The sequence below is a fragment of the Crotalus tigris genome, unplaced genomic scaffold (genome assembly GCF_016545835.1).
Source record: "Crotalus tigris isolate CLP2741 ecotype Arizona unplaced genomic scaffold, ASM1654583v1 scf7180000018485.2372832, whole genome shotgun sequence".
Classification (NCBI taxonomy): Eukaryota; Metazoa; Chordata; class Lepidosauria; order Squamata; family Viperidae; genus Crotalus; species Crotalus tigris.
This window is the reverse complement of record NW_024097033.1, coordinates 909,135-924,675: the sequence shown is the minus strand read 5'-3', so window position 1 is coordinate 924,675 and position 15,541 is coordinate 909,135. Positions and strand designations below refer to the sequence as shown.

General features: G+C 40.6%; 1 protein-coding gene across 1 annotated transcript; it reads left to right on the top strand.

The window, feature by feature from the left end:
• Positions 1-4,094: 4,094 nt before the first annotated feature.
• METTL21A (methyltransferase like 21A) lies at positions 4,095-14,602 on the top strand. Its single transcript, XM_039352886.1, has 4 exons — positions 4,095-4,231; positions 5,555-5,709; positions 8,857-8,968; positions 11,753-14,602. Exons 2-4 carry the CDS (start codon positions 5,563-5,565, stop codon positions 12,136-12,138), a joined length of 645 nt encoding a protein of 214 aa, XP_039208820.1. The 5' UTR covers positions 4,095-4,231; positions 5,555-5,562; the 3' UTR covers positions 12,139-14,602.
• Positions 14,603-15,541: the final 939 nt, after the last annotated feature.

Below are 15,541 nucleotides of genomic sequence, written 5' to 3'. Positions count from 1 at the left end.
CCAATTTAAGTTTCTACCATGGAAAAAATAAATTTCACTTTTAAAATTATAATACCCTAAATGTGATTTTTTTTTTTTAAAAAAAAAGGAAAGTGAGCATGAGAGAATGCATTAAAAACTTTCCTATCTCCTCTGGCTGCAGTTAAGGTGGCCATTTTTAATAACAGTGATACCAACATGCAGTGATGTATATGTTATTTCATCGTGATGCAAGTTCTGTCCTTTTAGCATCAGAATACAGTATGTGAAAATACTAATGGAAAGAATTTGCATCTTAATGTAAGTTTCATCACCTCCCCCTCCTTTCAGACACCCAGTTAGTTCATAGTTCATATTATTGATTATGCTTTTCAAACCCAGAATAGCCATTGTCTCTAGTTAGCATTAAAAGGGAGTGTGAAAAGAACGAATACTGATTTCAAAATGCAGTTTAGGAATGGCTGAAAATGGCAGCTATGCTGGTTTTGGGATGGAGGTAAGTAGATAATATTAACTAGCCAGATTAGTTTAAGGTATTCTACAAATTGTGCTTACATCTTGATACTTAACAAATCACTTTAGCATGTGTTAATTGATGAAAGTTTGTGAAATGGGCACATATATATGCAAGAATTCCAAATTAGATTTAATTTCTAGCAAACCTGAACTGTAGAATTTGGCAGCAATACATGAACAAATATCTGTGGTTTATTATGACTTGCACAAGAGACCAGCTTTTAGAAACTGATGTGATTTATGGAATCCTAACCATAGCTTGGGATCCATTTTGGTGTAGGCCAGAAACTGGGGGATTGTGAGTTCTAGTCCTGCCTTGGGCACAATGCTAGCTGTGTGATTTTGGCCTCTCTCAGCCCTAGGAAGGAGGCAATGACAAATTAGGTCTTTGCCAAAAAAACTGCAGGGATTTGTCTAGACCAGGGGTAGGCAACCTTGGCTCTTTTACGACTCATGGACTTCATGCTGGCTCAGGAATTCTGGGAGTTGAAGTCCATGAGTCGTAAAAGCCAAGGATGCCTACCCCTGGTCTAGATTCTAGAAGGGTTACAAGCCTGGGCTACAAGGCTAAATATTACGTTTGTTCTCAACGCAAACCGAAAGAAAGACTGAAGCCACAGTACGCCGACCAGTGATGGATATTGTCGCTGCAATGTTAATATAGTAGAGGAGGTTGTATTCATAGAGATAGAAACAATCTAGAAATACCTTTTACCATTTGATTAATGATCCATTGAATTAGTTTCCATCTTCCGAAGCAAATTACATTCTCTAAATCTTAGGTCAGGTTGTATAACAGCAGCATCCGGTGTCCATAACGTTGTCTGAGTGTTCTTCATATTTTTATGGGACATGCGCGTTCCTACATTTTTTTCTCTTCGTATCTCTATAGCCGTCCTCCCCTTGGCTAGCTTCTCTGTGGAGCTTCGGTGCTCACGTGCCCGGGACGAGTGGAAGATCTTCGTAGAGCCAGCGTTGCGTGAGGAAGGGATGAGGAAGGGTGGGGGGAGGGTTGCCTCCCTAGGGTTAGCAGCATCTACAGGTTGCCGGGGGGGGGGGGAAAGGGAGAGGAGAACTTTGCAGGGAAACAGCAAGAGAAAGGGAAATCAATCGGGGGTTGCAAGCCTAGGCGATTTCTTGACTGATAGTTATGGCAGTCTGAGCCGGAGTTCACGTTTTGCCCTAAACCACGGTGTCTTGCATAAACCACAATTAGGGGATTTCCAATACCAGGTCATAATGCCTAATTTGCAAATTACAATTAGAGGTTAATGCAACGCACCAAGCCAAATAAAACAAATTTAATAGAGACTTACTGCAGAAGTTTGAAGGTATCTCGACTCCGCTTGAACCACCTCGACTCTTCTGTATTTCAGGACTTGGCCGTCCGTGACGTTTTCTCTTTCCAGAGCGCACCAGGCAAGTCTGCTTTATTATACTTTCAGTGCAAAGCACATAAGTTTCGTTCTAAAAGTCCTTTGACTATAATAGTATATTGACTTTTTACATGTTTATGCTATCTGTTTCCGTTTTCGGAGCTTTTGTTGTTTTGTGTGGATTGTATTTTAAATATTGTTTTAATTTTTAAATTTTTTTACATTTTAAAAGGACTAAATCACGCTTTTGAGTGCTGTCATGACAAATTGTTTTCAAAGGCATAATACAGTTCTTAAAATGCATACATTTGATTGTGTGCAAAATTACAGGATGTTCTTTTGGAGTATAAATCTTAAAAAGAATCTGCTTCAATCTTATTAACTGCATGTCTGAAGAATTTATGTTCTGGTCCCAGGACTAGGATCCCAGACTGGTTAACAGCCTCTGATTTGTTTGTAATGTGGATTCATAAAGTTACACAAATACAGGTAGTCCTTGACTTTCAACAATTCATTTAGTGACTGTTCAAAGTTATTATGACACTAAAAACCATGACTTATGACCATTTTTCATACTTATAACCTTTGTAGCATCCCATGATCATGTGATCAAAATTCAGATGCTTGGCAATTGATTCATATTATGACCATTGCTATTTCCCAAGGTCACATGATCACCTTTTGCAACCTTTTGACAAGCAAAATCTATGGGGAAGCCAGCTTCACTTAACAACCATGTTACCAACTTATCAACTGCAATGATTCACTTAACAACTGTGGCAGGAAAGGTTGTAAAATGGGGCAAAATGCACTTAATAAATGTCTCACTTAACAAAAGAAAATTTGGACTCAATTGTAGTCATAGGTTGAAGACAACCTGTATTATGGTTCTTTTATATTATTGAATCCTTAATATGCTTCATTTTATCCCTTTGGCATTAATAAGTATAGCAGTTAAAATTGATTGAATGATGAAAACCATATCTCAATAAGCAGATCTATATCTTTAAACTTAAGAAGAATTTTACGAGTTGCATCTTCTATTATTGAAATATGGCCAAATAAGGAAAGTTGGCTGCACTTTTCTTGCAGAACAAAAGCTGTGAGAAAACTTGATAGCTGGTATTTGCATGACACCCTTGCCTATGGTTAACCAAGCCATAACTAATTCGGTTTTCCAAACGCTCTATGTTCCTTAGATCAGGGCTTTTCAACCTTTTCACCCATTGTACCACTTTTAGGATATGGCAACATCCGAGTACCACCAGTCACTTAGCAAGGTGTCAAAAACTTGATGATCAAAAAAAAGAAAAGAAAAGAAAAGAAAAAAGTGATAAAATACAGGTAGTCCTCAACTTACAACAGTTCGCTTAGTGACTGTTAGAAGTTACAGTGGCACTGAAAAAAGTCCCCCCCCAAGCCACAGCTGAGCAAGACACCTGCCTGCCCACCTGGCGGTACTCTTCCTCCTGTCTGAGGTTTTCATTGTTGTGAGCATTTCTGTTGAAGATTGGCAGCAGGGGTGGGGGATGTTTGGTTTTTATTCCCCCTGTCTGCTGGATGGTTGCAGCAGATTTTGGTCACTTCATATGACCCTGGGACCCCATGACCATCATAAATATGAATCAGTTGCCAAGCATCTGAATGTAAATCACAAGACCTTGGAGATGCTGCAACATTCCAGCTAATCGGCGCTTCTTCTGGGCTCAGCAGAATTGCCAGGATCAGTGCTGCTTTCCAGCTGATTGGTGCTTCTTCAGGGCTCAGCAGAAGCACCACGATCAGCACCGAGCTCCAGCTGGAGCCTGGCGGTGATCCTGGCACTTCCACTGAGCCCTGACAGCCCTGTAGCTCCAGCCATCTCTCGCTCAGGCTTGTGCGGTGCTGCCACTGGTTCAGCTCATTCCTCTCCCCCGTTACCACTTTTCTAGGGTGGTTGCATACCACCTGCCAGGTGCCAATGTACCACAGGTGGTACCCGTACCACTGGTTGAAAAGCCCTGCCTTAGATACATCAAACCATAAAAGTAGTCACATGGGCTAGGTTTACCCAGAATCCTAAGTAGAATATTAATTTTTGGTCCAGGTGTCATGGGGGAGATAGCTGTAGATTGCTCATAGATGCCTTAAGATTCCCTGTTGCTTTCTGTCCTTTGTGTTACCTGAATGGGAATATTGGATGATCCCTACATGTTTTCTTTTTTCTTTCCATCTTATTATTCTAGGGAAGAAGTGGGGATTCTAAGCCAGCATCAGTTGTGGAATGAATGGTAGAGAGGCGGCTGGAATGTAAGGTTCAGCTATACTTATCCCTGTTTGGCAGAGTTTAGGATAGAGTCATCCACCCTTTGAAGGATCAGGTATGCACTGTTTGAGTGTTCCTGGAAATTCACTGGCAATGGTAATTGGGAGCACTTTCTCTAAATCTGGCTGGTTTGCTAGCTGTGATTTTTCACTCATGCTAGTTGCACTTTGATAAGATGTTTTCTTCTTCCCTTATTAAATCATTCATTTGAAGGTATTGTTGATGGTTTCATGTATCTTTCTTTTTTATAAAATAAAAATAAATGAGAAATGAGAAAATAACATGCCTGACAAGGCAAGCTAAAGGGAGCAAACCTCACTCCCTTCTAACATTAAAGGTGTTACCTACTCTGATAACAAAATGTCTGCAAGCAAACAACCAAGCTCAGAGAACATCAAGGATTCCATAATTGGAGTAAATGTCAAATGGTTCCCATTTTCTTTATATTTTTTTCATTTGTATTTATTTTATGAGGCTTATATGCCACTCCAGCCATCAATTGACTCTTGAGTAGCTAACAATCCTATCTTGCATTAAAATATGTTAGAATAAGAAATCATATCTCCATAGAGTTATGTGTTCTTACACAGGAAAATCTCTCTCAAGTAATGAACCCTTCAGAGCACTGTTAAAGTAACTAAATTTTAATGGTTTCCTAAATCTCAATAAGGTCAAGGTATGTTGAATCTTCAGGGGGATGCTGCTGTAGAAAAGTGGGCAGCAATCAAGATGGACCAACTCTTGGAAATCTGTAAATAACATTCTTTAAGAGAGGCAACCTGGAAACAGGAGATCCCCTAGATATCCATGTTCTGCGTCATGAAGGGCTTTAAAGATGTCAGCTACAACTTGAATTGTGCCCAGAAGCTAATTGATAATTAGTTAGCATTCTTGCAGCGGTGACATTAAATGGATATACCCATAACTGCTGGAGCTGCTGCATGCTCAACGACTTTAGCTTCTGAATGCTTTTTAAGGGCAGCACCATGTAGGGTCCAAATTTATGCATATATTTAATGATTTAATGTTCATGTTTGATTGCATGATTGGATTAATAAAATGTACATTCTTTAGAATATGAAAACTAGTCAACAGTTGAACATAATATCCACAACATGAGAGTACATATCAATAAGCATATTTGGACAATTGCCATAAATTATTACCTTTACTGTATACTGTATATTTTTATTGGCCTTGTTCTCATCACTAGGAAGTTCAATTTTCAGTGTACAGTTGTTTTTTTGTCTCCCTAATGGAATGAATCTGAACTAAAATTGAGTAATAATGACATAAAGGACAGAATAAAACTTTATTCTTGTGAATGGGTTTTTCCATGGGATGTTTTTCAATTCTGTATCTTTCCTTGGTTTGATAGGCAAAAAGATGGCTTTGGTTCCTTATGACAGCACGGCTCTTTGGGGAATGCAGAAGTTACATAAATCTTCCTCTACATTCTGTTTTGCCAACCATACAATTCACATTAAGCAGAATTGGATGCAGTTGGGTGTAGCCGCTGTGGTGTGGGATGCGGTGCGTATAATTTGCATTGATTCATTTGTGGAGAGTTGTAATGGTTCACTAAGGAGGTCTGAAGAAACTGGGCAGGGCCTTTTAGCAACTGAATTAATATTTCTGTCCTCTCTGTGGCCATAATGTTTATTGCATTCAACAAAAGCAAAAGTGACAAAATTCTAAAATGATATATCCTGCTTAACTGAAGCAGGGAGATGCTTTGGAGAACTTTCTTGTTTATTTTTCACCTAAGAGTCAAGCCAGGAGTTGATACTTTCTAGGAAAGAGATGTCAGTTATACAGGGAGAGAAATAGGTAACAGATTTGAACTGCCAGGATTAGGGATAATAAGAGAGAATTTGTATTTAACCACCATGGCAGATGGCAATTATCTGCTTTATATGGCTTCTTCCTAGTGGGCAATCCAGTTCTTATCTAACCTTATAATATTGTGTGTCTGAGAGACTCTGGCTGAGTGGTTCATCCCAAGTTTTTTGCTAAGGAACTTGACATTCTCCTAATTAGCTAGATTATAACTCCCATCCTGCCCCAAAATGGAAAAGCATCAAAACGAGGAAGGGTAGTGTAGATTTTCCATTCCTTCCTAACATGATTATCTCTTGTTTCTTTCCATCCCATCCATAATTTCCACCGGCAACATTTTTTGACAGGATGGTAATGTAATCCTGTGTATATCCAGAATATTGTGAACCACCACCTACTTCTGGAAGGCTACTGAACCATCCTAGGAATGCCTGCAATCTGCACAATAAAAGGTTCTGAAAAATACTAGTATGTAACTGTTCATGGAATGATAGATTTCGCACATTCCTAATTGAGATTCCTGTTGTTTTTCCTCACTGGAATTGGTGCTTAGATTAAAAAGCCTTTCTCTAACATGGAGCCGACTCTGTTTCTATCTCATTTTCAGCCAGCAATCACCAATAGCTGAGGTCAACAACAGACCCTGTAACTTGCCCCCAAATATCTTCTTTCAGATAGACACAGGGAAACTGTGAGTTTTAGTCCTGTGACATTGAGCCAGTCACACACACTCAGCCCACTCACCTTACACAGTTGTTGTTGTGGGAAAAATAGGAGGAGGAAGGAGCATTAGGTATGTTTCCTGTTTTGAGTTATTTCAAAATAAATAAAACAAGAAAAAGATGCTTTATTAAAAATAGTAAAATATTTAGGCAAAGAAGCTTAAGTTATCTATCTCCTTAAATATAATTTAATTATGATGATACAAAAGATGGCTCTCCAAGAGATACTGTAGTTTACTTTGTGGTGGCTAGTAGTCCATTAAGGTTTCTTTCATAGTTCTCAGTTTGTCATCTGCTTAACTTGTCATAATAACATCGTTACAGAAATTGACAATTTTCTAACAACTGTATCATCCAGTGTTGATGCTTGGCTAATAAGTGTCAATATTTTCTATTGCTCAAACATAGTTCTCTAAAGATTGAAAATAATAAAGATACAGTATATATTTACTAGAATTTCTATGCTGTTATAGGGGCTTTTTTCCTATTAATGGATTTAGGATTGCAACCTTACGGAATATTCTCATTTATATTCTTGCTGCCTTGCTAAAATTATTTATTTGGGTATGAAAGAAAATGATAAAACTGGTATCAGTGCTTTCTGAGCACTGAATTGTTTGGTCTTCAAAGATATCCATTTAAAAAGAGATCAGGTAGAACTGTACTAAGGATAACTTTTGGTCACTTTGGAAATTTTTAAAAATATCCCTTACATATCACTATAATTTTAACATAAGATAGCCTTTATTGTTACTTTTTTCTGTGAATACACTGGCACACATTAAAAAAATGAAATTCTGATGCCCGCTCTCAAATATACAATATACATATACCCACCCACCCACACATACGCATACACACACAAACATATAAACATATACATAAATTCATATACATACATACATACATATAATATATATATAATATCACAGACCATTTAGAGTACATAGCAGAAAAAAAGAGTCTTGAGAGTTAACAAGGTTGATACTATATGGTACAAAGCTATTACAGAATCTAGTTGTTCTACTTCAGATACTGCAAAGCCTCCTCCCAGAAGATAACTTAAGAAAATGAGTCATGGAGAGGATGTATAGCGTCCCTGATAATACTGTGGACCCTGGTCAAGCATCGCTTATATGCTATGTCCTGGATAAAAGGAAATGAACTTCCAATAATCTTTTCTGCCGTCCTCGTCACTCTCTGCACAGCCTTCCTGTCCGAAACAGTAATGCCTCCAAACCACACAGTAATACAATACGACAGAATGTTTTCAATTGTCCCGCTAGAAAGTAGTAATGATAAGGAAAGGAAGATTATTTTTTTGTATAAATCCACCCTTTCCTGAAGAAAACTTGCTTGAATAACCCAAGCCTCCAATATATGCTTATACTTAATCATGCTCTGTCAAAATGTAATAAGGAAGTCAGGTCATTTGCACTTTTTACTTACCTCAGTGCAAGAGCACACTACTTACTACAGGTAGCCTTTGACTTATGACCACAACTGGGACTGGAACTCCATCACTAAGTGATGTAGGCATTAAATAAGTTGTGTCTAATTTATGACCTTTTTTTGCCTCAGTCGTTAAGTGAATCTTATTTTCCTCTTTAACTTTGTTTGTTGGACGCTTTCTTGGAAGGTCACAAATAACCATCATGTTACTCCCAGGATGCTGCAACCACTGTAAATACATGCCATTTGTCAAGTGCCCAAATTTTGATCACGTGGCTGCAGGAAAGTGAGGGCCAGCGGTAACTCACATTTTTGAGCACCACCGTGACTTGGAACAATTGTTCAATAAGTTGGTCATAAGTCAAGGACTATCTGTACGCCAGGAGCACAGGAATAGATGACAATACCCTTAGCCCTCCCCTTACCCACTGGGAAGGTGACTTCTGCCTGTGTTCTCATTTCAGTTGGGCTGTTCCTACCTTTCACTCTTCAAAAATAAAAACTAGATACCAGTATGCATATTTAAAAGCTCCAAAAGAAAGACTTTCCCTTGGTGACTTGAAAATGACATCTTTTTCTTAAAACATTTTTACAGACTTCTTATATGGGTAACAGGTGCTTTTTTCTGACTGGACCTGTATCAGAATTTTTTTTTCTCCTGATCTAGGCGGTAGTTTTGTGCACTTTCCTGGAGACGGGAGGCATTGATCTGCAGGGACGCAGGGTGATTGAGTTAGGAGCTGGGACAGGCCTCCTTGGAATTGTAGCTGTGTTACTTGGTAAGTTACTCTGGAAACTGGAGCCACTGTAGGCTAGCAGTTCATTTTGGCATCTAACAGGGGTCTCAAATGGTATACTTTCCTTTTAGCTTTCCTAATATTAATGGAACATGAAGGATAAGCACATTCGTTTAGAATATTGCTTAACTTTATCAGTTTTTTCAGCAGATTTATTCTAATAAGGATTGTCTTTGCAGTACTCCATGTTTCATATCTAGTAGAAAAGATTTCTGTCATCAGCTTTTGTAAACTCCAACAATAAATCTAGTTTTTAATTAAAAAGAATCTCTTTGAAGAAGGTTGGAATAATTAAATCTTTCATAACTTTGTCCGTGTCAGTTTAAAATGTATGCCTAGAACAGGGGTAGGCAACCCAAAACACTCAAAGAGCCACTTGGACTCGTTTCCCACAGGGAAAAAAAACAAAACACTGGGAGCCGCAAAACCCTTTTGAGATCTAAAATGAAGATATCCTTTTTTACCTTTTATATATATATATATATATATATATATATATATATATATATATATATGTATGTATGTATGTATGTATGTATGTATGTATGTATGTATGTATGTATATGTTTGTGTGTGTGTGTGTGCGTGTATGTGTATATGTGTATATATATAAAAATAAAGGTAAAAAAGGATATATGCAGTGTTATCTTCATTTTAGATGTCAGAAGGGTCTCTCTCTCTCTCTCCTCTCTCTCTCTTTCCTCTCCCCCTTTCCTCTTTTTACCTTTCCTCTTTCACTCTTTCCTCTCCCCCTCTTTCTCTTTCCTTTCCCTTTCTCTTTCCTTTCTCTTTCTTCTCTTTCTCTTCTCTTTCCTCTTTCCTCTTTCAATCTTTTTTCTCTTCCCTCTTTTTCTTTTTCCTCTCCCCTTTCTTTCCTTTCTTCTCCCTTTTTCTTTCCCTTTCCTCTTTTTTCCTCTCCCCCTTTCCTCCCTTTCTCTCCCTTTCTTTCTTTCTTTCTTTCTTTCTTTCTTTCTTTCTTTCTTTCTTTCTTTCTTTCTTTCTTTCTTTCCTTTCTCTCCTCTCTCTTTCTCCTTCCCAATTTCCTCTTTTTCTCTTTCCTCTTTCTTTCCTTTATCTTTCTCTCTCTCCCTCTCCTCTCTCTTTCTCTGTCTTTCTTTCCTCTCTTTCTCTTTCCTCTTTCTCGGGCGAGGAGGGGGAGCAGGACGGGAGGCAGCAGCTCCGGCGGCAGCGGCCACTGCTGCATCGTCAGGGTTCCCGCCGCTGCCTGGCCCAGCCGCTGCCTCACCACGTCCTCAGCCGAACGGGCGGGGAGGGGGAGCAGGATGGGAGACAGCGGCGGAGGCAACGGCACAGCAGCATCGTCGTGGTTCCTTGCCGCCGCCCTCAGCCCGGCCGCTGCCCCCGCCGGGACTCTGCGCTGCTCGCCCTCTGCCCATCGATGGAGCCGTGATGGAGGCAGCGCCCACCTGAGCTGCCTGAGGGGGAGCAGGAAGAAGGAAAGGAGGGCGAGGAAGCAGCCGCCCCAGCCAGGACTCCGCACTGCCCGGCCTTGCCCTCCGTCCATCGATGGAGCTGCAGTGGGGAGTGGTGCCGCATGGCCCGCCAGCCCCTCCGAAAGCCCAACTGCTCCCCCCAGGTACCCCTCTTGCTCCGGCACTTGCCCGAGCCGCCCAGGGGGCACCAAGAGGAAGGAGAGGAGGGCAAGGAAACTGCCGCCCCAGCCAGGACTCTGCGCTGCCCGGCCTCGCCCTCTGCCCCTCCGATGGAGCCGTGGGGGGGGCTGGTGCTGCACGGCCCCTGCCAGCCCCTCTGCCAGCCCGGCTGCTCCCCCCCAGGCACCCCTCTTGCCCCGGTGCCTGCTTGAGCTGCCTGGGGGGTAGCAGGAGGAAGAAGGGGAGGAGAAAGAGGAGAGCAAGGAAGCCGCCACCAGCGCTGGGCCCCAGGAGGTGGCTCTCCTCTCCTACCTTGGCTGCATCTCCTTCTTCCCAGCAGCCTGGACTCTGGTGCGCCTTCTCGGCCAGTGGGTCCAATGGTCGGGCTGGCTGGGGATTGCAGGAGTTGGTCTCCCTTGGGCCATGGCTTGCGGGAGGGCTGGCCCGCTCAGCCGAGCCTCCAGTGGGCCGCTCCCAGCAGGGATCCCGGGGCTTCCCCGGGCAGCTCCACGGCCACGAGGCCCTGGCCATGCTTCTCCCAGGGGGTGGAGCCCCCAGGTGCAGGGCCAATCAGGAGCCCTGCAGGAGAAAAGTCCGCCTGAGAGAGAGAAGGGAAGCGAAATCTCTCTGCAAATGGCGGAGGAGGCTCCGGAGCCACAGGTGATGGCTCAAAGAGCCGCGGGTTGCCGACCCGTGGCCTAGAACAATCTTCACCATCTGGTACCTTCCAGAAGTTTGGTCTTTTAATTCCCCCAAATTCCATACCCAGCATGACCATTGTTCAGAATACTGGAGATGGAAGTCCCCACAACTGATTATTGCCCAGGGTGGAAAAGCTAGCAAGAATAATTGCTTTATAGTTTAACATCATAGCATTGGTTAAATAAAATTTTCTTCATGAAGGATATCATCGTCCATTTCCTTATGTTTTATGTAAAAGTATTAATTAAATTGGCACAGCAATTGAATGAGCCAGGGAGAAAAATATACAGGGACTTCCGTTTTCTTTGAATATTAGATCATTTAGTTGTGGATAGTTTGGGGTACATATGTTATCCGTATGTTTATTTTATGCATAGGAATTTTTCTTATTTCTTTCCCCTAAATCTGCTCTGTAAAAGATTTAATTCATTTCATATTTAACTCTTCTTAGGTGCTCAAGTTACAATCACAGACCGAAAGCCAACATTACCCTTACTTGAGTCAAATGTGCAAACTAATTTACCTGTCAACCTTCAGTCAAGAGCAGCAATAAAGGAACTTACCTGGGGACAACATTTGGCAGACTTTTCTCCAGGAGAATATGATATTATCTTGGGCGCAGACATAGTTTATCTGGAAGAAACATTTGCAGATCTTCTTCAAACATTGGATTATCTCTGCTCTGATGAGACTGTGATCCTGCTATCATGCCGCCTCCGTTATGAGCGGGACCAGAATTTCCTGAAGATGCTTAGAGAACATTTTACAGTCCATGAAGTGCTCTATGACTCTGCTAATGATGTGTATATATTTAGAGCCCAGAGATATGTCCTGTGATAGGTCTGATCATGAATTCTTGTCAGCTCATGTCTTCTCTTTCCTTTTCCTTGCCCCAATATTGGATCAAAAACTTCCATGCAGCATCTCCCTCCCTCCCTCTCCCTCTCCCTCTCTGTTGCAATGGAAGTACTTTATGAGTATAATGTGAAACTAATGTATTTTTTGTTTCCTTATTTGGAATTAATTGAGTTTCCTATAAGGACTTCTTGATTTACTCATTGTTAAAGTAAAAATTAAATCAGGTGAGCCATCAAAGGATAGCAATCTGTCAATTATTTTTGAAGAAATAACTGAAAAACTGTATATGGTCGTAAGATTGATGGGCTAATTGCCCATACAATTCTCTTTAAGTCAGCTGGCCGATGAATGTAACTTCCTCATAAATACAGGCAAAAGCAAAAGGAAACATACATTTGAAAGAAGAAAAAAATTGTTTCAGAAAAAAGGCTTGGGATAAGGATGGGGCTTCCTTGGATGAGTGACATGGGTTATCAAAGAGAGATGTATAGGTAGTCCATAGCATATGACCAGTCACTTGACCACCAAAGTTAATAATGTACTTATGACCTGTCCATGCAGTTATCACTCCCGGTCATGTGATTGTATTTTAGGTGTTTGGCAACTGGCTTGCATTTATGACCAGTAGCAGCATCCCATGGCCATGTGATAGCATTTTGTGATTTATTTATTTTTTTGCTGCTTTCCAACAAAAAAATGACCAAACTGGGTTTGGACTTACAACTACATGATTCACTGGATAGCCATTTGTCTGAAATAGTATAGGGTTTCCTGCCTGAGCAGGGGGTTAGACTAGATGACCTCCAAGGTCCCTTCCAACTTTATTATTACTTAATGTCATGATTTGCTTAATGACTGTTGTAAAAAGCTGTGATCTACAGCTTGCATAACTATAGCCATTTTTTAGAATTGCTTTTCACATTACATCTCTTCAAACATTTTCACCATGTTATACTTGTGAAGTTGGAAACAGTTTCATTTTCACAAAGAGCATAAAATACATACTTGCAAAAATATCTTAGCTTAGTTGTGCTTCCAGTTAATTGTGCTCACAATTCCTTCACCTTTCTGTCCAAGGTTTTCTGGTTTCCAGGGACTTTTTCAAAGTGTTCTGGCAGGGTTGTTCGTTCCCACAAGGATCAAGAGGAAAAGACAGTTGTTGATGAGGTTGAATATTCTTGGTAATTAAGTCATTAAGGCAAGTCCTAATCTTTAGAAACCACATTTGCAGTCAATAAATGTAAGCAAAGAAGTGAGTACCGGAGCCAACTTTGTCCAGCTAAGACAAAGTCTGTGGTGCATTGCCAAGATTAAACTACTTGATTAGATCTGTAATTTCATTATTTGTCACTTGGGGCCATGAGATATGATGGCTTAAGCCATCTCTGTTTGAAAAGCAGGTGTCTGCTCATAGAGTTTTAAAATGGTCCACCAGACAGCAACCAATGTTTAATAAGGCTAAGGTGGGCAGGCAGAAAGGTAAAGGGAGTTGCTATTTGTTTTTCTACGCATGCCACTCTAATTAATTGTTGCCAAGTTTCCCTGAGTGACTGCTATTTGGGTACCAAATTCGATTTGTCTATCATCTTTTCATGGGGAGTGGACTGGAGTGTGGAGAAGCATCATTGCTGCCTCCATTGAAGTAGATTAATTAGTATATGGTTTCTTATACATGGTTTTATACAAATGTATACAGTATAGCTGCCCATTTACGTAAGATATTCTGGAAAGTAAACAGAAATAAAACATAAGCAAAATATACAAATTCAGTTCAAAACAAACTGGACTGGGACTATGAATATTATCAAAATAATAAATTAGAAGTTGTAACAGAATCACTGCTCAGTGCTGTCTGTATGTAACAGCTAAAGCTCTGCAGTGGAATTTGGACTGGACAAATGTGCCACCCTTCAAGCTGACAACTTCAAGAACAAAGAAGTGATGAGGAAGGTTAGAAGTGAATATATCATCAGAGTAAAGAAGTCCAAACTCAGTGGAGGAAAAGCTCTAGTAGTTAAGGCAAAAGGCTAGAAAGTGGGAGACCATGAGTTCAAGTCCCACCTTAGTCATGAAAGCCAGCTGGGTTGTTTTGGGCCATTTACTCTCAGCTCAACCCACTTCACAGCGTTGTTATGGGGAAACAAGAGGAGGAAGATGTGTTGGATATGTTCACCACATTGAGTTAGTTGTAAAATGTAATAAAGATGAGGTACAAACAAATAAATAAGGCAATTAACACCTGGGCAATTCCAGTCATTAGATACATTGCTGAAATAATGGACCGCACTCAAGTAGAACTAAAAGTCTGGATAGGAAAACCAGAAAAATTACAACAAATTATGTCCTTCATCCACCCTGTGACATCGACAGACTCTACTTACCAAGGAAAATAGGTGAGCATGGAATGTTGCAAGTACACCAGATAATTGAAGAAGAAAAAAAAGGACACTGGAAGAATATCTGAAGGATATGAAGAAGATGCATTGAAGCTAATATACCAGGAAGTCTTACTATTAGTGAAACCAAACTAGCTTGCAAGAAAGACCAAATAAAGAATAGAAAAGGAGACATGACAAGGCAAAGCATTACATGGCCAGTACAGTTAAACAAACGAACAAGCAATGCAGATAACAAGATCTGGTAATGGCTAAGAGCAGGAAAATCGAAGAAAGAGATAGAGGAGGCTGATTCTGGCTACACGAGACCAAGCCTTAATTAAGAATATATATGTGCAAAACCAGGATTAAGAAGATAGCAAGAGAACAAATGCCATCTCTGCAGAGAAGTTGAAGAAATAGTGGACCGCCTAGTTAACTGCTGCAAGTAGATCACACAGACTGCTTACAAACAATGGCATGACAAAATAGCAACAATGATGCATTGGAATATCTGCAAGAAATGCAATCTGCCTGCAAACAAGAACTGGTGAGACCATAAATTAGACAGAATAATAGAAAATGAAGAAGCTAAAGTGCTTTGGAACTTTAGAATTCAAACAGCCAGGCATCTACCACATAACACGCCAGACTAAAGAAACGTTTATGAAAGACAAAAAGATCTGGATAATGAATGGAGCAGCATCTGGAGACAGCAAGATAGAAGAGAAAGAACTGGAGAAAATCACAAATACCTCTAGAACAGGGGAGTCAAACTTGCAATGTCACGTGATGTATCGCGACTTTTTTTCCATTGCTGGCATGGGGTGGTGCGGTTTCGGCATGATGCATCTGGTCCGTGGGCCGGCAGTTTGACACTCCTGCTCTAGAACAACTACAGCAAAAGAAAGCAATGATAATACCAACTGTAATAGGTCCCTTGGGTGCAATCCCAAAACATTTGGAGCACTACTTGAACTTCATTGGCACTGACAGAATCACCATCA